The 23,972-nt window shown below is 45.6% G+C and overlaps 1 protein-coding gene across 1 annotated transcript; it reads left to right on the top strand.

The window, feature by feature from the left end:
- Window positions 1-16,850: 16,850 nt before the first annotated feature.
- marcksl1a (MARCKS-like 1a) lies at window positions 16,851-20,486 on the top strand. The gene is made up of 2 exons (XM_017464075.3): window positions 16,851-17,171; window positions 19,120-20,486. Exons 1-2 carry the CDS (start codon window positions 17,103-17,105, stop codon window positions 19,708-19,710), a joined length of 660 nt encoding a protein of 219 aa, XP_017319564.1. The 5' UTR covers window positions 16,851-17,102; the 3' UTR covers window positions 19,711-20,486.
- The last annotated feature ends 3,486 nt before the right edge of the window (window positions 20,487-23,972 follow it).

Genomic DNA, 23,972 nt, shown 5'->3' with positions numbered 1-23,972 from the left:
GGGGCAGAAAAAGGAATCAGGTTTCTGAGAAGGCCGGGTGTGAAAAACCCTCGAGCGACTGTAAAAGACCTGCAGCGAGACCTGGTGTGACAGACGCTGAGGTTTCGGCGAGCACGGTAAGGCGCGTACTAAACGCAGAAGGCCTCCATGCCAGATCTCCAAGACGTTCACCGCTACGAAGTTTTGGGATTCTGTTCTGTGGAGCGATGAAACAAATCTGGAACTTTTCGGCACGATGGATCGGCGGTACGTCTGGAGGAAGGAGAATGAAGAAAGAACACTCTGTCCACAGTCGAGCATGGTGGGGGCTCGGTGATGCTCTGCGGCTGCTCTTCATCCTCTGGCGCTGGAAACCTGCAGCGTTTGGAAGGCGAGACGGATTCATTGAAGTATCAGGAAATCCTAGGAGAAAACGTCATGCAGTCTATGAGGAAGCTGAAACTTGGGCGTCATCGGACCTTCCGACAGGACACTGATCCCAAGCGTACGTCAAATTCCGCCAAGGTTGCAGAAGTCGTCCTGGAAGATTCTACAGGGCCGTCACAGTCACCTGACTTGAACCCCATCGGAAATCTCTGGTGGGATTTGAAGGCGGCGGGTGCAGCACGCAAACCCGAGAATATTACTGACCTGGAGGCCGTTGCTCATGAGGAACGCGAGAAGATTCCTCAGGAACGCTGCCAGAAGCTCTGCATCTCGTTTGCAGCAGGTCAGAACAGCAAAAGTACTAAAGATGCTTCCCATGAAGGGGGTGAATAATTTTGAGACTGGAGAAGTCAGCTGAATTTGGGGAAACCGCTTGAAGCATTCGTCGTGTTGAACTATTACAATCGCTTTTGTTCATCACAAACGGCTGAAAGTCTGTTTATTTGACAATAAACCTGATTTGCAATGGGGGTTGAATCATTTCGATGGCAACTGTAAACACACACACACCCTTTCTTATCGTGTGTGAGGGCACTTCCTGTTTCCTGCAGGATGAGTCGTTGCTGTTCACACATGCTCAGTAGGGTCAGGAAAGAGGGGCAGGGGCACTTCCTGTGACCCCGGCTGAAAAGGGCAGGTCAGGAAAGAGAGAAAGGGATGAGATGGAGGAGTGCCAAGTCTCGATTACAGTGAAACATCTGATTTGAATGCAAAAATGGGGTGAGAGTTGGATTGACGGCGTGATGGAAGCGCAGATATCAAGAAGAGCAACCGATAAAAGAGAAAGAAAGTGATTTAGACGTTATAGGCACTCTATAAAGCCTACCAAAAGGGGCGCCAATAATTTGTGCCACTGATGGTTATTTAGCCAAAAAAGGAAAGGAATGTTAATGATTATGCTCAGTCTCTTGATTATATACATAGACACTCAACACGTATAATCAACTCCATAATTATTGGCACCCTACAGCATATACTATAACCAAAGGGGTGCCAATAATTTTGCCATTCAGACTTATTAAAAGGAAGATGCTTAATATAGTTAGCAAAAGTTTTTAAAGGGAAGATAAGTCAATGTTTATGGTCATTCTCTCGCTTACAACCCTTAGACATTTTCTCTCTCTCTCACACACACACACACACACACACACACACACACACACGCATACATGACTTTTCCGGCACAAGATGTCACATAAAACACAGTATCAGTATGGAGATTTGTCCGATAAGACCGTGAACATGGCGTGTGCGTGTGGTAAAGTGTATGATGAATGTGACTACGTGTGTGTGTGTGTGTGTGTGTGTGTGTGTGTGTGTGTGTGTGTGTGTGTGTTGAAACTCCTGTGACTGATTTCATTTTTCAAATTCCTCCTCATGGTTACATTTACAAACATCTCCGTCTGTCCAAATCATCCTCTAAACATCACACACACACACACACACACACACACACACACACACACTTCTGGCTTCAGTATAGATTACATACAGACATTCACTGCCAAACAACAACAGCGGTGTAAATAACATTCCAGCAGATAAGCGAAGGCCTGTGTGTGACGTGTTATCTGACATTCTTTATGAGCTTTCAGCTGCATGTCTCAGCAGGAGGGATCGTACACACACACACACACACACACACACACACACACACACACACACAGATGGGACACAGTGGCATTACGACATCATCCATCCGTCCATTTTCTATACCGCTTATCCTTCAGGGTCGCGGGGAACCTGGAGCCTGTCCCAGGGGGCATGGATCACAAGGCGGGTTACACCCTGGACACACCCATTCATACACTATGGACACGCCAATCAGCCTACCGTGCATGCGTTTGGACTGGAGGAGGAAACCGGACTACCCGGAGGAAACCCCCGCAGCACGCGGAGAACATACAAACTCCGCCCACACAGGGCGGTGGCGCGAATCGAACCCCCGACGCTGGAAGTGTGAGACGAATATAGAAACTTACTTATTCACATCAAGTGCTTTAGGCTGAAATTAAACACGTCTAGAGACGGAGCGAGAGAGAGAGAGAGGGGAGGGAGAGAGAGAGAGAGAGAGAATGAATATTAGCGAAAATATCATAAGAGGACAGCTGAAGACATGTCGACAATATACAACTCGTATCCAGATAAGAATAAATAGAGTGGGAGAGAGAACGCGGGTGAGACAGACAGACAAGAAAGAATGAGAGAGATGGACAGACAGGAGTACAGAAAGCACGTGAGACAGGAGGTGAGGCACAGCTAGAGAGACAGGCAGGTGTAAAGAAACTGACAGAGTGATAGAGAGAGAGAGAGAGAGAGAGAGAGAGAGAGAGAGAGAGAGTGTGAGTGAAATAAAAAGTGAGAGACAGAGTGGTAGAGAATGACATACAGGAGAGGGAGAAAAAAAATGAGAGGGGCACAGAGTGAGAAAGAGTGAAAGACAGACAGGACGAAAGAGAGGTAGAGAGAGTGAGAAGGAGAAGAGGGAGGAGAGGGAGTGAGAGGCATATGGGAGATATGTAAGAGAGTGAAAAGTGGGAGAGACTCAGAGCACGAGAGACAGACAGATGGAAAGAGCTGGACAGACAGACAGAGAGAGAGAGAGACTGACAGGAGGTGCGAGACAAGAGAGTGAGAGACGGGGCGATGCTGAAATGGGTTCAAAACCTTGTGTGTGAACGTGTCTTAAGTGTTTGTTATCTGTCCGTGTGTGTGTGTGTGTGTGTGTGTGTGTGTGTGTGTGTGTGTGTCTCTCTCTCTCTCTGCACTGTGGGAAGCTTAATGGGGGAATCTGTTTAAAAAACATCCATGAAGTCCCCGTATGTTTCCCATATATACACACACACACACACACACACACACACACACACACACACACACCACTGTCCTGATGGTGGATCTGTGCAGCCCCAGGGTGCCTCAGTGCAGACGTAGATCCTGCTCATAGGGTGTAAGACATAAACACAAACACCACCAGATGGTTTCAATGGACACCACACACACACACACACACGCACACACACACACACACCATTTCCTCTTAGCATCTCTCTACAGGTGTGTCCACGTCTCTTACTCCGTCCACACATAACATCCGTTTTTTTTTGTTGTTTTTTTTTTATTATTATTCTTCAGTGAACGTTGGTGGCAGAAGTATTGGCACCCTCGCTATTCTCCCGACCCTATAAAACGTTGGCCACGTTTCGTCCCCCCGAGCCTCCGTATACGAATCAAGCTCCACACGTGATCCTGCGTCCTCTTGCGCATCGCTAACTTCTATTACAAGCCCGTACAACCCCTGATCATTTCTAAACGCCATCCTATTGGGCATTTAGTGCACTCTGTAGCCCGTGTTTATATTATAGCCTACGTACTGAGCACATATAGAATGAATAAGAAGGACGTTTGGGGTGTGGTCTAACGGTTTCATTTAGAATTCTAGACGTTATTATTGAATTCCTCGATCTCGACACACGCGCTTTCGTTTACGTCACAGCTATATGGCTTCGTTTTGGTTTCTCTCCGGTCTCCGCCTCCTGTACTATCGTTCCTTTATTATCCTAACGTGTTCACCTGTTCCGTGTTCGACTTTGAATAGCTGGTCTGTTTCTACTCTCTCGTTTCGCTCTAGTGACCGCGCGTTGGTCGGCGATTTCCGCTTTTTCCCGAAACCTTAGTGCTTTGTTGCTAAGGATCACGGCGAGGGTTCTCCATGCGGCTTCGACGCCTTTTTCCGCGTCCCGCCCTAACTCGACGCGCTCTGCGGTTTCTAAAACCACGTGCTGATGTCGATTTTTGTTCCATTTTATTTTTTTTTTATTTTATTTTTACAATCGTGCTCGACTGCGGATTATCTACAACAGCAGACACGAACCGCTCAGGGAACGTTTCGCGGGATGATGGATTTGGAACGAAAAACTGTCTCCCAGCTGTTGTTTAGGTTCAGGAGTCAAAGCTAAACCTGTTAAAATGATCCCCCTTTCCTGGCCGCACTAATCTGTAGTGTAATAGCGCAGGAGTTTAATCTCATTAGAGACTGAGCTGCGACACTAATGGCTGAGGTCACCGCTAATCGTTAGTCCTTTGACCTTTTAATGAGCATGCCGGATGAGCTATTGATCTTTGACCAACCTCTTTTTTTTTTGGAGACACGTTCGTATTTAGCGTCGGGATTTTTTTTGTATTGTTCCCGTTGTGTTCGAGGTATCCAGTCCAGATATACACGCGTGTATAGGCGCTAGTAGCCGATTCTGTTGAAGGCTAATTCCCGTCTGGTAATGTTGTCGAGTATAAAGCGTGTTACTGGTTATACCGTCTTGATAGCTGAGGGACCGCGACATCCCACGATGCACCGCTAGCATACGTCACCGACAAAATTACGCAAGTTAGCAGTGGGCTTGTTTAGAATGACAGCGATGAAATAAAGCGCAGCGTTAGGTACGTTCTCTCGAAACTACGGTACTGTCGCGCAACAGGTCGAGAAGATTCATCCGTAGAAACCGCGACTTAGCCCGTTAGCTCGAACGCGATTCACGCTAACTCGCTCTCAAAGCTGTGGCTAGCTATTCTTAAGTGTGCGGTTGTGCGTGTATTAGCATTCGGGAAGCACAAACAGTGCATGGTTCTTCATTTGGGTGGCGCGCATTTGGCTGTCAAATGTGCGCGTCCTCAAGTCTGCATCGTTCTTCGTCTTCTCGTGAGGCGACGTGATGGTGGGATGTTTGGTGTTTATTTGTTTATTTATTTATTTAACCGCAGCACCTGATGCTAGTTACCGTGCTAGCGTCCGAATCTGCTGCTCTGCTTCCGATCTTTTGTTTAAGCCAACGGACTCGTTCTGTCTTAACGCCCCAAGGAAGGAAGGGAGAGAAGAATCGAGCGGCGGGGAGGGGATATTGAAGACAGGATAGGGGAAAGGATGAGGTTTAAAATACGTAAGGGTATTTACAGGAGGAGGATAAACACACACACACACACACACACACACACACGGCAGCCATGTTACAGTCCACCGTTCAGCAGAGAGACAAAGAGAGAAGAAGATAGAGATCGTTAAGGAGATGAGACAGAGAGGAACAGAGACGGGAAACGAAAAAGAAATAGTTGGAGAGAGACGGGAAATGAAAAGAGAGAAAAGCAGAGCGAGAGCGAGAGAGAGAGAGAGAGAGAGAGAGAGAGAGAGAGAGAGAGAGAGAGACGGTTACATGGAGAGCAAAATAAAGGGAGACATAGAAAGAAAAGTCTCATCATCTGTCTGTCCCTCCATCTCTCTGTCTGTCTGTCCTTACATCTTTGTACGTCTCTACACCTACCTGTCTACCTCTAGATCCGTCTTTCTGTCCGTCTCAACCCGTCTACCACTCTGTCTTAATGGCTCTACCTGTCTGTCCCTCCATCTCTCCGTCTTCACCTGATTTTCCGTCTTTGTATGTCTCTCTATCTGTCTTTCCATCTCCCTCTCTTTTTTCGTCTCTACTTGTGTCTCTTTCCGTTTCTCGGTCTCTCTCCCCATCTCAGTGTCCGTCTCTCCGTCCGTCTCCTTGTCTCGCTCTCCATCTCCGTGTCTGTCTCTCAGTCTTTCTGTCTGTATCTTTATCTTGTCCCACCATCTCGGTGTGTCTCAAGCTACCCGTCGGTCTCTCCATCACTCTTGCCTGTCTCTCTTGGCAGATGATGTAGCGATGTAGAGATAATGATGATCTCAGTGGTTGCCATGTCAATGCCATGACAACGGTGATGGTATCTTGATGACAGCAGAGCTAACGATGAGGAGGAGAGAGAGCAAAGGAGGATAACGGATATACATATATATCCCTGACCGTCGTTTTCTTTCCATTTATTTCATATCAATCTCTCTCTCTCTCTCTCTCTCTCTCTCTCTCTCTCTCTCTCAAAAGAAAGGAGAGTAAAGGGCGAGAGAAAGAATAATAACAGGGAGAAAAAGGAGAGAGCAAAGCAGTGTTGTCAATGTTTTATTAAACTGCATGTGGCTATATTTAGATCTTTATTAGATTTTCTATTAGGCTGAGAGCAAGTTTCACAGCGCGTGCGCGCGCACACACACACACACACACACACACACCTCATCACTTGATGACCAACTGCTCAATTCCCTCTTCATCATCATTACACCTCCATTTATCTCAATGCAATCTGCAGCTTTCTCTCAGTCATACCAACACACACACACTCTCACACACACACACACACACACACACACACACACACACTTTTCCATCACCGGTGATACTTAACTACATGAAAAATCCATTTACATCACAGAAAGCGAGAAAGAGAAGTGAACATGCACACACACAGAAAGAGAGAGAGAGAGAGAGAGAGAGAGAGAGAGAGAGCACGTGTGTGTGTGTGTGTGTGTGTGTGTGTGTGTGTGTGTGTGTGTGTGTGTGTTTTGCATGCGAGAGAGGAAGCAGGAACTTGCTGGTGGAACAGGAAGAAATCCAGTATGCTGCCTCCCCGGTCTTATCTCTATCAGTATCCTACCTCTACCTCTGTGTGTGTGTGTGTGTGTGTGTGTGTGTGTGTGTGTGTGTGTGTGTGTGTGTGTGTACGTCAATGCCTCTCCATGCTCGCAGATAGTATAAGGAAATCGTCGAGTCGATGTTGAATCAGGGATGTTAGAACAGAGAAAAACACACACCAGTGTCTCTCGCTCGCTCGCTCGCTCTCTCACTCACACACACACACACACACACACACACACACACACACACACACACACACACACACACACACAGGATTTAGTCATGGTATTGTGGATCTATTTCATTTAAAGGATCACCAGAACGTTAAAACACACACACGAGACCCCCCCCCCCCCCCCCCCCCCCCCCAACCGCGACTGTGTGTATGATGTCATATGGACACTAAAACCTCACCATATCAACAACTGCAATAGTTGTCACTATGGAAACGATAACATATTAGAACGTGCGCATTAATATAAACCGTTACAGGAAATGAAGGAACACCTTCCGACCAATCAGAATGGAGACGTGTAGGAGATATTAATACACGGCGCACTACCTATACAGTTATACATGTATATATAAATCTCAGATGCGTAATCCGTAAACCCTTGATACAGTGACGTGTGGCGTTAGTGTGATCCGTGTGCCTCAGCCTCAGACTTTCTTTCACACACACACGCACTTAAAGGTCGTGGGGTCGCACACATTATCCTCTTCGGTTACCCATCTTCTCCGCGACACACATCCGCTCCGCTCTACTCCTTCTGTCACACCACTTTTCCCTCAATCAAACCCCCGTCTCGGGCGTGCCATGCCTTCTGCTCCTGTCGCTTCTCTTCCTCTGCCTGGCGGACAGATCGATGACGGGGAGCCGTGCTTACGTCCGAGGAAGCGCCGGGTTTGTGGCGCACGAGTCAGATGTTATATGTAAAGCGAAATTTACATGAGGCACACTAATAGAGTTATATTACTCCGACTGTTCTCCGCACTACTCTGGTCCCTTTAGCCGTTTATGGGTCGGTCGTAAAACGTGACCCTTCACCTCTACAGCTCTACTTTCGCTAAGTACTTTCCCCAAATCAACTGAAAGTACATAGTTCACTAAACTATGAGGCTGTGAACTGAAAGTGCCGAGATATTAGCTGTTCCTTGCTAGCTGTTCCTCGCGACTCCAGTTCCGTGCTAGCTAGCGCACTAGCTAGTCACTTTACCTCAGAGAACTTGTATCTGGGGTCCATTTTGTACAAAATACAGAAACCGCTCGAAGAATCTTTTGTGTCGGATACCCCTCGCTACTCCAGATCCTTGCTAGCTCGCTAGTCACTTTACCTCAGAGAACTTTTGTGCCCAATTTGCACAAAATATAGAAAGAAATGAAAGAATCCTGTGTTGGATTCCCATCGGTTGAACTGTTCTATCTTTTCAGGGGGACGGTGCTAGTATTGTTTAGCTGCTTAGCCTAGCTAGCGAGTGTAATTAGCTCATAAATTTCACACAGTAGATTGCACAGGAAGTGCACCCAAACGCATTTCACAGGAAGGAGAAACGTGCAATTAATGGCACCCTTTCGAGCATATATTTAGTCAGTCAGCTAGTTAGATGTCTAATGTAGATCACAGAATGATCGAGTATTGTCTAATTTACTCTAAACATCTTTCACGACCTGTTCATGCTAGTTATCATATCTGTGTATCATATCATATCATACCTCTCCCCCCCCCTCACTGCCACAGACATAGGATACGTGATTATTCAAATGATTCGTTATTGGATTTAATTGGACATACGTGTTTTTGCTTTTTTGTTGTTGTTGTTGTTGTTGTTTTACTCGTTTAATCCAAATGACCAGTTAGACGGGATGATATCTAAAAGCTGGTCAAAGTTGATGGAGGTTTTTGGTTAAGGTTGATAATACCTGGTTGTGATTTCTACCGATATAATAAAATGGAACAATCTTAGACCCCCATGTAAGGACTCCATTTTGAGAACCATGTGCTTTGGTGGTCTGTATTGTATTAATATCATCCTTTTTAAGTAGCATTCTCTAATCAGCACCTGACTGTGGCTTTAAAGGTCAGGCTGCTCTATTCGTCTCTTGTTCGTCCAGTCTCTTTCCATTTGCAGCTTTGTCTCAAAACCCCTCATCTCCTCCTCTTCGCGCGTCGCACCGCCGCTCCGTCCGCTGGTCCCTGATGTCCTTTGTTCAGATGTCGAGTCATTGATTATCTGCCAGCTGGACATGAACAGCTAGCTTTGTTTGCGTGCGACGCTCATGTATAGGATTATAGTTGCACTTTATAAAATGTTTATCGTTTAGATACATTAGAATCCCCCCCTCCCCCCCCCCCCAAAAAAAAAGGATAAAAACGACATCAGAACGTGACGGAAAAAAAATTTGTCGTTTTGTTGTTCCAGGAAAATAATCAACGATGAGAACTGGAATTGGAATTACTGTTCCGTCCTCAGAGCTGATGATTGTCCGATAACAGCGAGCCGAAGTGTTTCTCCTGTTACACCACAGCATTTTATTATCCGTTTATAATTACATTTAATGTTGCGGAGCCTCTATTCTCTCTGTCCGTCTGTCCGTCTGTCTCTCTCTCTACCTGCATCTCTTTCGCTCTCTGGGTCTCTCTCCGTGTCTCTCTCTCTCTCCCTCTGTCTGTCGGTCTCTCTCGCTCTCTCCGTGTCTCTCTCTCTCCCTCTGTCTGTCGGTCTCTCTCGCTCTCTCCATGTCTCTCTCTCTCCCTCTGTCTGTCGGTCTCTCTCGCTCTCTCTGTGTCTCTCTCTCTCTCCCTCTGTCTGTCGGTCTCTCTCGATCTCTCCGTGTCTCTCTCTCTCTCCCTCTGTCTGTCGGTCTCTCTCGCTCTCTCCGTGTCTCTCTCTCTCTCTCTCTCTCTCTCCCCCTCTGTCTGTCGGTCTCTCTCGCTCTCTCCGTGTCTCTCTCTCTCTCTCTCTCCCTCTGTCTGTCGGTCTCTCTCAATCTCTCAGTGTCTCTCTCGCTCCCTCTGTGTCTCTCTCGCTCTCTCTGTATGTCTGTCTCTCGGTGTCATTCTATCTGCCCCCCCCCCCCCCCCATGTCTCTCTCTCTCTCCCCCTCTCGGTGGTCTCTCACTCTCCCTCTCGGTGTGTGTGTGTGTGTGTCTCTCTCCCTCTCAGTGTGTGTCTCTCTCTCTCTCCCTCTCGGTGTGTGTGTCTCTCTCTCTCTATCTGTGTGTGTGTGTGTGTGTCTCTCTCTCTCCCCCCCTCTCTGTGTCTCTCTCTCTCTCTCTTCCTCTTGGTGTGTGTGTCTCTCTCTCCCCCCCCTCGGTGTGTCTCTCTCTCCCTCTCAGTGTGTCTCTCTCTCTCTCCATCCCTCTCGGGGTGTGTGTGTGTCTCTCTCTCTCTCTCTCTCTCTCTCAGTGTGTCTCTCTCTCCCTCCATCCCTCTCAGTGTATGTCTCTCTCTCTCTCTCTCTCTCTCTCTCTCTCCCCCTCTCCCTCCCTCTCGGTACGTCTCTCTCTCTCTCTCTCTCTCTCTCTCTCTCCATCCCTCTCGGTGTATGTGTGTCTCTCTCTCAGTGTGTCTCTCTCTCTCTTTCACTCCCTCTCTCTCTCTCTCTCGGTGTGTCTCTCTCTCTCTCTCTCTCTCTCTCTCTCTCTCTCTCTCTCTCTCTCTCTCTCCGCAAGAAAAACCCCACAAATCGTTAACTCTCCTGTCCCGAAACCGTTACAACTTTACCTCTAGTATTTACAAAGCACCGACACTGGAGACTCCTTCCACAAACGTTAAAGAAAACGGAAAGCCGACCTGCTCGAGATTTGCTTAAGAAAGATCTGTAAAATATCCGCGGCCTCGACGTCGCAGTTCTGCGTCTCTGCCGCTCGGTGTGATGATTATAACTTTACCCGACCCATATTTTAATATAAACAGAGATCGTCATGCTTGGATGCTTATGATTATGCTTCTGTAGCCAAAACACTGCGGGCTGTCCTTTTGACCTTGCTGCTTATTTAAAAAATAAAATAAAATAACAAAAGGTTGGAAAAAAAATGTAAACAGCTGCAGGTTTTCCGTGTCGTCGAATTACGCTATAATCCCGTTATAATCCCGGCTCGCGTATTTATCCGTGTTCAAGATTCACGCCGCTGACGAGAGCTTCATGTGCAGCCTTTTCTTTTTCTCCATCCCCCTGTTATTGTACACCAGTGGGGGGAGGTTTATCTCGAGTAGGAGGAAAAACAGGAGGGGTGAAACTGGGTCACACACACACACACACACACACACACACGTCACCATGCAAGATGTGCAGATGGTGGAAAGCATAAAACAGCAACGGAATCATGAAATGAAATGATGGAAGGCTTCTTGCTCTTTGTGTTTGTGTGTGTGTGTGTGTGTGTGTGTGTGTGTGTGTGTGTGTGTGTGTGTGTTCCTTGTCTTATCTCCCATCGTTCATTTACTCTTTCTATGCGTAATACAAGGACACCACTATCCCCAGCTTCAAGGACAAATTGTGTTAGAGAGAGAGAGAAAAAGACAAAGAGAGGGATCTACACACAGACACAAATGCTGGTGAGGCAGACACGAGTGTATCTGACACACACACACACACACACACACACACACACTTCCACTGTATTAACTGCACTGACTGAATAAGGGAGTCTCCGCTTCCCCTTTTCTGTCTGAGAGTGTGTGTGTGTGTAAGTGAGAGAAACACGAGGGGGGGGGTCTAGACAGACAGACAGACAGACAGACAGACAGACAGACAGACAGACAGACAGACAGACAGACAGACAGACAGACAGAGAGAACTGATGTAGTGCGTGACTGTGCTGATGAAGAGCCGCTGCTGGCACACTGACCCACTAACACTGCAGCTCTACACTGCCAGACAGACTCATACGCTTCACTCAGCTCACACATTCATTCACTCACTCTCTCTCTCTCACACACACACACACACACACACACACACTCCCAGATCCCAGCTACAATTCACTCCAGCAGCTGCCTGAATGTATTTAGCCCTAGCAATATATGAAAATGATTGAAGCTTATGAAACTATATTTTACACACACACACACACACACACACACACACACACACACACAATTGTTTAAATATGTATCTGATTTCAACTTCAACAACCAGAAGCACCAAATGCATTATTATTATTATTATTATTATTATTATTATTATTATTATTATTATTATGCTACATGTAAATTTGTGGTACAGTGGGTGTGGTTTTCAAGACGATGGAGCGATGAAGATGGAGAGGAGCCATTTAATAAACTACAACTCACTCATGTTTGTTTCGTTGTTGTTGTGTACATGGAATTAGGCCACAATAATGGAATCAAAAATATCTTGCACTACATTACTGGGGTTTTTTTTCCCTCCCATAATCGGTGAAACAAAAAATGTATACTAATTTAGCTAAAATATATAAGTGTGTAGAAATTTTAGGTTGAATTTTGCCATGAATTTCCTTAAACTTCGCAAGACATTTACAGTTGTAGAAGTTCGCAATGAGCAAATCGTGAATGTGGTCAAATTTACTGTGTGTACGAAGGATACGACTGGCTACCGAAGTAACCGAATTTAGCTAGGAATGTGTGAGGATTTTTAATAAAATAAAAGGTTTTCTACAAGAGTTACCTGAGAATTTAGAACGTGGAAAAGATCTGTACTGAGAGAGAGGGAGTTAGCTATTAACTGAAATCAATTTAGCTAGGAATTTAACCGTTTCAGGAATCTGAAAAACGACCAAGAGCAGACAGTCTACCAATTTAGCTAGGAATTGAAAATTTGTGGGAATTTTTAATAAGTAAGTAAAAGTTCTCTACAAGATAGAGCTGAGAATTTAGGACGTGTTAAAGATCTGTACTGAGCGAGGGGGAGGGAGTTAGGGATGAACTGAAACGAATTCAGCTAGGAATTTAACCGTTGCAGGAATGCGAAATGAACAAGGGCGAATCATCTAGTAATTTTAGCTAGGAATTTTAAATTTGCACTGAGAGCAGTTCAGCTAGGAATTCGGGTGAGGGATTTACAATTTGCACTAGATTGGCATCTACGGAAATTCACAGTTAAATTCAGCTAGGGAATTTTTTTGTAATCGAGTGGAACGACGTTAGCTAGCTAAAAAATGCGTTACCATTTTCACCTACTTTCACCAGCCGGAATCAAGTGGTTCTCGTCCTACGGTCTTTCCTCGCAGCTTCTGGGGCGGGGAAACGGGAATCCGACGAGGCCCGTTTGCTCTTCAGCTTGGGGACGTTCGAGCAGGAACGGAGAACTCTGGGTGGCTCAAACATTCCTCACATACCACAGCTACTGATGGAGAGGGGCTGCAGTTCATTCACATCTGGAAAGGGGAGGGTAGGGGTTAGGGATCAGTTATGAATGTGAGGCATTCAAGTGTTTGCAGTTCGCACGTGATGAATGTCTGCGGTGTCCTCGAGATCAGCAGAAAAGCCTTCATATGTAAAAACGACGACGGAACTGAATTGAGTTGAGGGTGGAACGTGAACTCACTCGGATTCACAATCAGGGACCCCGGTGCTGCTCTGGCTTGGCTTTTACAGTAGCATCCGAGTGTTTCTTATAAAACGCCGAAATCGCAAATGACATTTATTGGAAAATACCTCAAAGTTTTGCTTCCCAAAAAAAAAAAAAACCCGTAATTCCATGTTGAAATTTTAGTTCAATGTTTGGATGGTCACATGAGTACTAAGCTGGACATAGTAGAAGCTAATTTGCTTGCTCATCTGCCTCAGATCATCGTTGTTCTTGAGATAGTAGTGCACTACCCGTGATCTGATAAGAAACTAATCACGGTATTAACAAAACCAAAAATCAGCCTTAATTACGTTCCTGTTCAATTCAATTCAGCAACCGCGTTCGCTAGCTCGGTGTATTTTGTCGTACAATTTAAACCGGTAGCCGAGTTCGCCTATAAGCTAGCCGGTGTCAAGTATATTACCGCGATGGTTTGCAATTGGTTGATCGAATTTAACTTAAGCCCCGCCCTTTCGGACACGTCGACGCCCGTCACCTAGTGATCTGTTGGTACGTACAGTTTGTATTTATTAAGCCGGGTTGTTTTGGGACGGCGAGCGATTAGCGTTCGTCAAAAAGTTATCATCACGCTACCGGACATTGGAGAGAATACGGATCGTGCTGGTTGGTTCCTTTTTCCTTTCGCGACTCTTTCTTGGACGTGTGCTTCATACTTTAAGCAGTACGGGTTCCTACTTTCGTCTACCTTGAGTGAAGGGTTTGTACTTCAACTTTTGCCCGAGAATTTATTTAGCTGAGCAGTCGCATTTTTACTCGAGTGAAGAACATGCAGAGCTGATTGGATTCCACAGACACAACGATGGTCTTCGGTATCCATACGTCGGCGCCGTAGGCGTCGAGCCCGAGGCGGAGGTTAGGCTTCTTTTATCTAAAAGGTAATCTGAAATGGACCTGCGGGTCTGCGGCTTGTCTCTACATGTCATGGATTTTCTAATGCAGTTCATTCTAAATACACAACAATTGACAAAACCGGGGCCAGGAAGCCGTGCTCTTATTTAAAACCTGTCTTTTGTAAAACCTTTGTGCCAGCTGGATCGGTTCCCACAATGGAAACATGCTCGGGTTGGCCAGCTGGATCTCGTCCTTCTTGTTTGACATCTGGCTAGGTCTACTTATCGTAGACTTTTTGTAGCGCTTTAGTAGATTGTACTCATTGTGGACTCGGGGTCGTCAGGAGGTAAGTGGAACGCGGGCACTGAAAGGCGCGTTCAACGGCCGCTTGACAACCGTTTACGACGATTAAACCCTCGGCCGTCACGTGGAAATAAAAGATCACTCGGGTACTTTAAATGAGTAGTCTGTTCTTTTCTTTTTTGACTGAACACTGAAGGAAAACGCTACACCGTTTCATTAGACACGTCTTTGAATCGATGGATGAACGTGGAAAACGTGGAAGGTAACCTTGTGTAGTTTACAGACTTTCTCAACTTTCGCTTGATTAACTCGAAATAGAGCCACGACCGTTACCTTTTTAACGGTGCCAAACAAAATCGACATTTTTTTTTTTTTTTTTACTCATGCTCTCGGATGAATCTCCGCCCCAGGATGACGTCGTCGTGTATAAACCCCGTCGGGAACACCCGCAGGAACACCGTCGTTTGAGTGACGGCGCAGAGATTTCAGGCAGCCCTTAGCCCCGCCCCTTCTCCCAACCTTTACGGTTCACGCAGCCTTTCGAATTCCTTTCATGACGCTCATGTCCATCGTTCCGCGCTTATCCCGCCATCACAGAAGCACGTCTGACTTTTGACCTCTCGTGTTTCGTCTGGAGGCGAGCCCTCACGTCTCGAAATCGCTACACATCTGCATTTCATTTTAAATTCACAGCACCGGTGCCATCCTAAATCCGGTCCTGTGAAGCTACATCATAGAACCACCTTCACCAAGAACATACGCTGTAGAACGGAATTTGTTCATTTGTCGTCCACCGTTTAGTAAAACCGGTGCTCACCGCTGTGGCATGTGGAATTAAACAGGTTAACACCATGCACCCTTAGGAGAGTAAAAAAAATACCCTACTTTTACATTCAAAGTAGAACCCTATTCGGAAGCAAGAACCCATAATCATGGATCATTTGGAGTCCATTTTCAAATGTTAAAAATGCCAATAATTGTAACTGGTGGAATTAAAATACTAGTTACGCAACTATCCGTCAGTTCGTAACTCTGAAGAACCTTTAAAAGGAATAGAGGGTTTCCTCCGTTCAAAGTAGAACGTCTTTAGAACCGTTAAGGATCCAGTTTGTGGTCCATGTTTCAGTCAAATTAAATCTTTGTCAGTTTGCCTTTAAGTAACGGTGATTCCCTGTTCAAAGTAGACCTCTGTTGGTATGATAGAACCCTCAACCATCCAATTTTGGAGTGGGGTGGGGGGGGGGGGGGTTATTTTAAAAATTCCAATAATTATAATTGGTGGAATTAAGTGAGTTAATTTTTTTTTTAAATAAATAAATAAAAAGACATTAAGTGTTCTTTAGTTTGTCCCTCTTGAAGACAGGTTCTATTTAGAACTTTAAACCCTTTTAGGATGCTAGAACCCTTAACCTTTCAATTTGAAGTTTTTAACAAATGCCAGCATTAATACTATTTTAAGGAAGTATTACAATGTTCTTCGGTTTCTGCTGTTTAAAGAAACAAAAGGATTTCCTCGTTCCATGTAGAACTCTTAGCATGCTAGAACCCTTAACCATCTAATTTGGAGTCAGGTTTTTTGTTAAAAACGGCAATAATAATACTGCGGGGGTGGGGGGGGGGGGGGGGGGATTCAGGGTTTCCTCATTCCACGTAGAACCATTACATATCCAATTCTGAGTCTAGTTTTGGTCAAAAAATGAAAATAATAATACCGCTATGGGGGAAACGTTTGTTTCGGTTAAAGAACCTTTAAAGGAATGGTTTCCACAGTCCAAGTAGAACTCTATTAGGAAGCTAGACCATTAAATTTTGAGTCTAGGTTTTGTTTTTAAAATATGGCAATAATACTACTGCTGGCGGGGGGGGGGGGGGGGGGGGGGGCACCTTAAGTGTTCTTCAGATTGTTTCTCTTAAAGAACCTTTAAAGGAACACAGTATTGTTTCCTCAATTCAAGTAGAACCTCGATTCAAGCTCGAACCATCCCTTAACCATCCAAATAAACCTTAAAGAATGATTTAAAAAAATAAAAAATAATTTAAAAAAAAAAAAAAAAAAAAAAAGACTGTAGCTAGAGTCCTAGCACACGGAACAGAACCCAAGTCACCTAGAGAACAATTGGCACGTAGCCCTCTAGATTTCAGAGGAGCGGGACACGCCCCCCGTGGATCGCCACGCCTGTGTGGGCGGGGCCTCGCGCGACATTTGAGCTTCACAAATACACGCGTCGACATCTCGGGCAGCTTCAGATCGCCTGGTGGAGACGCAGCGGATGTGAAACCTCGCGCTTTTCGCACTTTATTTAAAGGGAACAAAAAAAAGAAATAAAACATACGCCACATCACAACAGAGGACTTTCCAAATCGGGTCTCGCCTTTTTAATACAAAACAAACAAAAAAAAACTTTTGAGAAGAAGTTTACTTTTTCTTCATCTTTTTTTCCCCTCTCTGGGTTGCCTACAATTTTGGTTTTGGAGTGAAGATGGGAGCCCAATTGTCTAAGGGTGGAGCAGCCGAGGCTGAGAGCGCAGCCGCTAAAACCAACGGCCAGGTAAAAGCTGTGTCCATGTGGGGTGACTGTCCATCCCGTTATCCCTCACCTTCACTACTCTGCACTTCTTTACTCTCATATGTGTGAGCTTTAAAAATAATGTGTCCATCAACATCGTGTGTGTGTGTGTGTGTGCGCGCGCGCGCTTGTTCTGGCTGATTTTCATATCCAGTTATTCTTGTGCGTAAATTGCGTTTCACCTTTTTCCCCGTCCCTTCATGCGTGTTTTGTTTGGGGGTTTTTTTTCTAATATCCTAATACTGTATTCAATTCGGTGTATCCGAGCTGTACTGGAACACACAGCAGTATGAAATGCCACCATGGTCTGCTTGTTTATCACACCGCCTGGGTATCTTCTTTTGTTGACGAAGAAATGATGGTTTGGGGGATTTTTTTATTTATATATATAGAAATATATACATATTAACTGAAGCTTTTTGAGTGTATGGAGAGGATAGTCATTATTGTATGCGCCTTGAGCTGAGCCCATTGTGCTGTGTGGGGTGATTTAGGAACAAAAGGGCGCAAAGGATGCAAATGAGGGGCTGCTTTTTTTTGCGCTTTGCTGCGAACAAAAGCGCACACGGGACTGAGGGTCTGCTGAGAAAATGGACCACAACACACACTGTGCGTATCTGTACATCTTACCCGTGTATGAGTTCATGGTTTGTTTGGTTTTTGCATGAATTTAACTCGAGTTGTTGAGTAGTGATGAAGCTCGAGGCGTCTGTCTGGTGGTGGTGTGTGTGTGTGTGTGATGGGGTGGGGGGTGGGGGTGTTATTGGGTTCAATCCCAAATGGTGGGTGTTGAGTGCGTAGTGCGCTGCATGGGGTGTGCAGGGCGCCATCATTTGATACCCCGAGCAGGGCATGGATGCAGGGAGCCATTTCGGGGTGAGAGGGTTCATCTCGACTCCACATTTATACCTATAGCTACTCTATGTATATAAATATTTTTAATTTGGCAATTTTAAAGCAAAATAATCCCCTGCTCTACTCTAATGTTGACTAAACACTAGTGATGAGTATACTCCAGTATATACACACCCTTTTTAAAAAAAAAAAAAATCGGATTTAATCATGTTACTTTAATGAAGGTTATTAAACACGTTGATCCCCAGAGGTCTAAAGCTCAAACGGCTCCCTGCTCCCTCTCTACGTGCACTACATAGTGTAATTAAACAATGGATTCTCTCCGTCCTACGTGGTGCCATTAATGAGCCGTTTAGGACGCGCCCCTGTTGTTTTGTCACGTTTGCATCGGAGTCGCTGTTCTGCGGAGCAACAGCGGCGCCTAGTGTTGGAATTGCGTATTGCACGTTAAAAACGGATAAACAAAAAAGTAGGCGAAACAGCGCCGCCGCCGGTCAGGACTAGACATGCACAGGATTATACACAACTATTGTGTGTGCGCGCTATTTGGCTAAGCTGTGTTTAGGTACAGGGCACGTTTGTTTGTACAAAAACATATATATATATCCTGGCAGCAAACAGATCATTTTACAGTATCGTCTTGCGATCTTGTGCGTTGAATTGTGCATTGGGTCTAATCCTAAGTCTGACATTTGTCCAGCAATGACTAGTGTGTATTTTCTTATCCTTCACCTGCTAAGAAAAGTCAGTTTTGTCTTGAAACGACAGATTTGTGTCGGATCAGATCTGGCATATCGTCTGACCTCGTCTACTGACGCACGCGAACGTGAATGACGTGCACAACGGACCCGACGCCGATCTTACAGATGAACGCTTGATGTCTTGTTTGTGATGTCCGTAAACACGGCAACAGAAATTTGCTCGGTTACCGTCATGTTAGTATCTGTGTGTAGTGGATATCGAGTGCCGCTTAGAGCTCCGAGCGTAGGACCGTGCCTGAAAATTTGAACCAGAGACAAAGACTGGAAATGTATAGAGTAGTATCTAATCTCATCTTCTCCAATTTGGTCCCCAGGAGAACGGCCATGTCAAAACCAACGGCGACGTGTCGGCCAAACCCGAGGGAGAGGCGGCCGTGGCCGACGGCAACGGAACCACGGAGGCCGTCAAAGAGACGGCGGAGTCCGGGGACGCCATCGAGGCTGCAGACGGCGAAGGAACCAGCGCCAATGCGGCGGAGGGCGAGGCACCCAAGGAGACCAAGAAGAAGAAGAAGTTCTCCTTGAAGAACTCGTTCAAGTTTAAAGGTTTCTCTCTGAAGAAGAACAAGAAGAGCACCGAGGAACCGGCGGAAGCGGCGGCGGCAGCGCCAGAGGAGAACGGCCAGGCCCCCAAGGAAACCAAAGAGGAGGAGGAGCCGGCTGCCGAGACCAACGAGGCAGCTGCAGAGGCAGAGGCAGAGGCAGAGGTAGAGGCAGAGGCAGAGGCAGCACCTGCTCCAGAGGCTGCAGAGGAGGAGGCTAAAGCAGAAGAGCCCGCCCCTGTGGCAGAAGCCACACCCACAGAGGAAAGCGCCAAAACCGAGGAAGCTCCTGCTTCCACTCCGGCCGAGACCGAGGCTACGCCTGAGGCCACGCCCGCTGAGCCCACACCAGCCTCGGAGTAACCTACTGCGACCGGACTGATTTTTCCCCCTCATTCCTTTCTTTTTCTTTTTTCCCCTTTTGTTTTCATTTTCTTTTTTTAAAAGATTGAAATATATGAAATATATATACGAGACTTGAGCCACGTCATTGAAGTTTCATCGAAGTCACAGCAGTGTCACTACAGAGAAAGACCAGCCAATAAAAAATAAATAACTAAAAGATAAAAGATCACGGTTTCTCTCGTTCACTCGTTCCTTCTCTGCTGTGGACGTACGAATCGGGACTGAGGAGAGGAGGAGAGACGCATCCTCCAAACAGATCGGAATATTTTCCACTAGACGAAAGTGTATCATACGTAACAGTCTCACAGCCCACGTTTTTTTCCCCCCCGTCTCGGACGCCGGTGGCAGGCGAGCAGATCGACGACTCGTCACTGACGGTTAAAGGACAATGTGAAGCCTCTTGAAATAGTGTGTATGTGGTTTTTTTTTTGTTTTGTTTTGTTTTTAGAAGATCTACATTCCTCCGTTCTTTAACCCCCTGAGAACACATGCGAGTATTTAGTGCAGAGACTTTGGAGGGGTGGTTTAGGTTTAGGCCGGTTTCTGATGAGCCTGTGAAAGCGTGTCGTCTCTCCGGAGCTCGACGAAGGGATGTACAAAACCACTGCTTTTATCAGCTTCTTTTCCTTTGTTCATCTGTATATAATTTTTTTTTTTTTTTTTTGCTAACATTTAAAACGTTAACGGTTTTATTGTAAGATCAAGGGCAAATAAAATGTTGGATCTCCTCATTATTTTTTTTGCATTTTTCCTTAATTTAACCTGAATCTTGTTTAGTCCCGGCTTTTCCTGCAGCCTAGAGTGGGTATTTTTAGACGTATACATTAGATCTGATCTAATCTAATCTCATTACTAATACTTACATAATACGACAGTGTTTTTATTTTCAATGATCTATGATAGCGCGCACATAACCGTAGATAGAAATGAAATCGTACGTTTTAATATCCATCAGAAGGTGTGTTTAAGATGGAATTTTTGACATAAATCCTTACATTTTGGAAAAAAAATTTCATACGCAGTACATTTAAAAAAAATAATAATAATAATAAAAACGTTAATATCTACTGTTTAATGTGGAAATTCTGAGTATCGGCATTTAATCTCATTTTATTATTTGGTTATTTATTACCCAGAAACTACGGTCAAATGGTCAGATAGTTTAGTCTCTCTCTCTCTCTCTCTCTCTCTCTCTCTCTTCTATAAGCTCTCCATAGTAATACATCACCACACATTATTTCCCTTGAGAGCTAACCGGAGCGCCGCGGGCTCCTAACTATCCAAAGGACCTTGTTTTCGAAAAGCAAGTCATTATAATCGCTGTGTAGCTCGTACCGCAGGCCGTAATAGCGGAGCCACTTAATTATATCGGTTCTATCGACGTTGCGTCTCGTGCCACCCGTACGCCACGACGACGATGCTTTTGCGTCCCGACAGCGGTGCTACAGTAAAAACGCGGCGTCCGATAACGCGTCCGTATTTCCCCGAAACACGGAAAGGACTTCTTGCGATTGAAATCTTACAAGGAAAGCCCACGGCACAAGCTTCAATTTATGCGACACGTCTATTAACAATTGAATAAAATTCAAAAACGACTGTGAAATCCCGTACGGAGCGTTTTAGCGGTGAAAACGCGCCACTTCCTCCCGCTTGTTTCCGGGAATCCTACAACCGAGAATGCGAATTAGACACTGGACCTACTTCTAATCATAGCTCGATTACGGTTTGATCTGTATACCGATTTGAAGAAGAAACGCGGTCACAAGAACAGCTTTAGCGGAAACCCGGATGTAGATTTCAGTCCCTGAACAAGCCGGGGGGTCGGGGGGGGGGACTCGAAGGAGTCAAGGTAAACGGTAGGAAGTGTGTTTTACAGGATGTTCAGTATGAGAAGGTTGTGAAGGAGTCCTGGGATGAGTCTTTACGGATACAGCAGCTACAGAACGGCAGTATCCAGGTGAGAACGGACCAGGATCGAGCGTTTTCACTGTCGGAGTGCAGAGTGAAGAGGACGCACGAAGGCGTTCAAGCGCGTCGTGATGTCACCTTGTAATCCGGTAACCTGCCCGACTGCACAACCTAGAACTTAATGAACGGACGTTGCGTGATGTACAGCCAGAGTTGCGACCTGAAGTCTGGTTTCTCATACAGAGAACGGTGGTCTGAACGGAAGTCTTTGGAGAACAGACGCACTTCGAGTCGATCGAGATAAGGTACGTGAGTCTGTGAAATACGACGAGGAACATCGAGGTTGGGCGTCTGTCAGGGGAAGAAAGCATGAAGAGGTTAATTAAATTAGTGTCAGAACAATGGAGATAAATAGGAGTTGTATGATCAGGGAGACTCTGGTAATTAACCCCAGTCTCACAAGTGAAGAAAAAAAAAATTCCCTAAGAGAGGTAGGAATGCGAAATAAAACGTGCGATGATTTAACACGTGGGATTATTTAGCGTCAAGAGGCATGACTTCCACAAACTGGTGTTTTAAACACAAAGTAAATGAAGATAAATAACAGGCTTGAGATTGATGAATCTCTTCCTGCTTGCTTTTATATACGAGGTCGGCCACGCTGGTGTCCAGGGTTGCCAGGTGTGTATGATGAAAGCACCCCGATGGTGTACAGAACGATCCTCAAATCCAACGATCAAATACATTTACATTTTTTTTATATATTCGAATAAAGCAGTTGAAACATTGTATGATCTCTCGAAATCAGTTTGTGGGGGGGGGGGGGGGGGGGGTATCTCTAGGAATTTACTCAAGTCTGAAATTAACCATCCAGAGACGTCTCGGACCTTCTGCCAAGCTCGACAGGTCATAACATAGCAGGATGATGCTCAGGGTATCACCAGCACCTATTTTTATATTTGTCCCACCAATTTAGTCCGAGGAGTTCGTAAATGGCACACACGGGTGTCTCATTCACACACACACACACACACCAATGCTAGCAGAGCTGCCATGCAAGGCGCTAACTTGCCATCGGGAGCAACTTGGGGTTCAGCGTCTTGCCCAAGGACGCTTCGGTACGTTGAGTCACGTGCGCCGGGAACCGAACCGCCGACCCTACGATTAGTGGACGACCCGCTCTACCACCTCACCCACAGCCACCACAGAAGGTTTTCCATAACCGTATCTCTGACGGTTGTTCCGCTAATATAATGAATTCTAATGTTTTTAAATACGTTATCATGGGTATAGTAAAGAGTAAGGGAGACGTTTGTTCAACATTAACGGAAGGAGTCTCCAGTGTCAGGTCTTTGTAACAGTCTGCAAGTTTTCCGATACAGGAGGATTCACACGTCGGCGTTTCTCAGAGAGAAGCCGTTTATCGCCAGGGGTCTTCCATCTTATCCGCAAAGGGCCGGTCTGGCTGCAGGGTTTCATTCCAACCCAGCAGGAGCCTCTGTAGGCAAATTATATTGTATAGCCAACTCCAGAAGTATTGGCATCCTTCCTCAGTGACATTTTGAGCTCAAATGTAGTTGGGGGAGGGTAGGATTTTATTTTAAAATGACGTCCTCTCAAACAATAAGACTTGCTTTGAACTAGTGCAGTTTGCAGAATTATTGGCACCATTAATATTATACAACGCCATCTGTTGGGAAATGATGAGCACTGCAAATAACACAGCGTCTTACCTGGAACGTGTAGCAAGGCTGGAGAGACAACAAGGTAGTGAGATGAGGGGTCTTGTGGTTGTAGTTTTGCGTGTAAACTGTGCACACTCAAGTTTCTGTGCGTGATGCACGTAGCAGTAGAAGTTATTCTAATGTGTGAGGATGACAGGATATTGAGAACCACTCCCACCCATGGAGTGACCATACACACTTATACTGTCCATCATGGCAGCACTTTCTGACTCTAGTGCTCAGAACAAAGTGAAGGCACGTGACACAAATGAAACGTGTGTATATATAAGTGTTTTTTTTTTAAAAAAAAACATATAAAAGGCGCGTGGACAGTTCGATTAGGATGTTGTAGAGGATGGCTGACCTTTTGTGCGGGGTTTAAAGACGCACAGGAGACGTGGAAGTGAGAAATGGTTCATCATTCGGTTGTATTCAATGCACTTTCAGTTTAATCTCGCTCAAAAGCGCTAAAACCCGGGCGTTTATGTCACGTGCGGACGCACAGCTGCACTTAATGAACGCTAATGAACACAGGCATTCTAAAATTGCGCTGCTCGTGCACGGTCACGCTCATTTACATAAAGGAAC

Source organism: Ictalurus punctatus, chromosome 3 (genome assembly GCF_001660625.3).
Source record: "Ictalurus punctatus breed USDA103 chromosome 3, Coco_2.0, whole genome shotgun sequence".
Lineage (NCBI taxonomy): Eukaryota > Metazoa > Chordata > Actinopteri > Siluriformes > Ictaluridae > Ictalurus > Ictalurus punctatus.
This window is presented reverse-complemented; position numbering and strand designations above follow the sequence as displayed.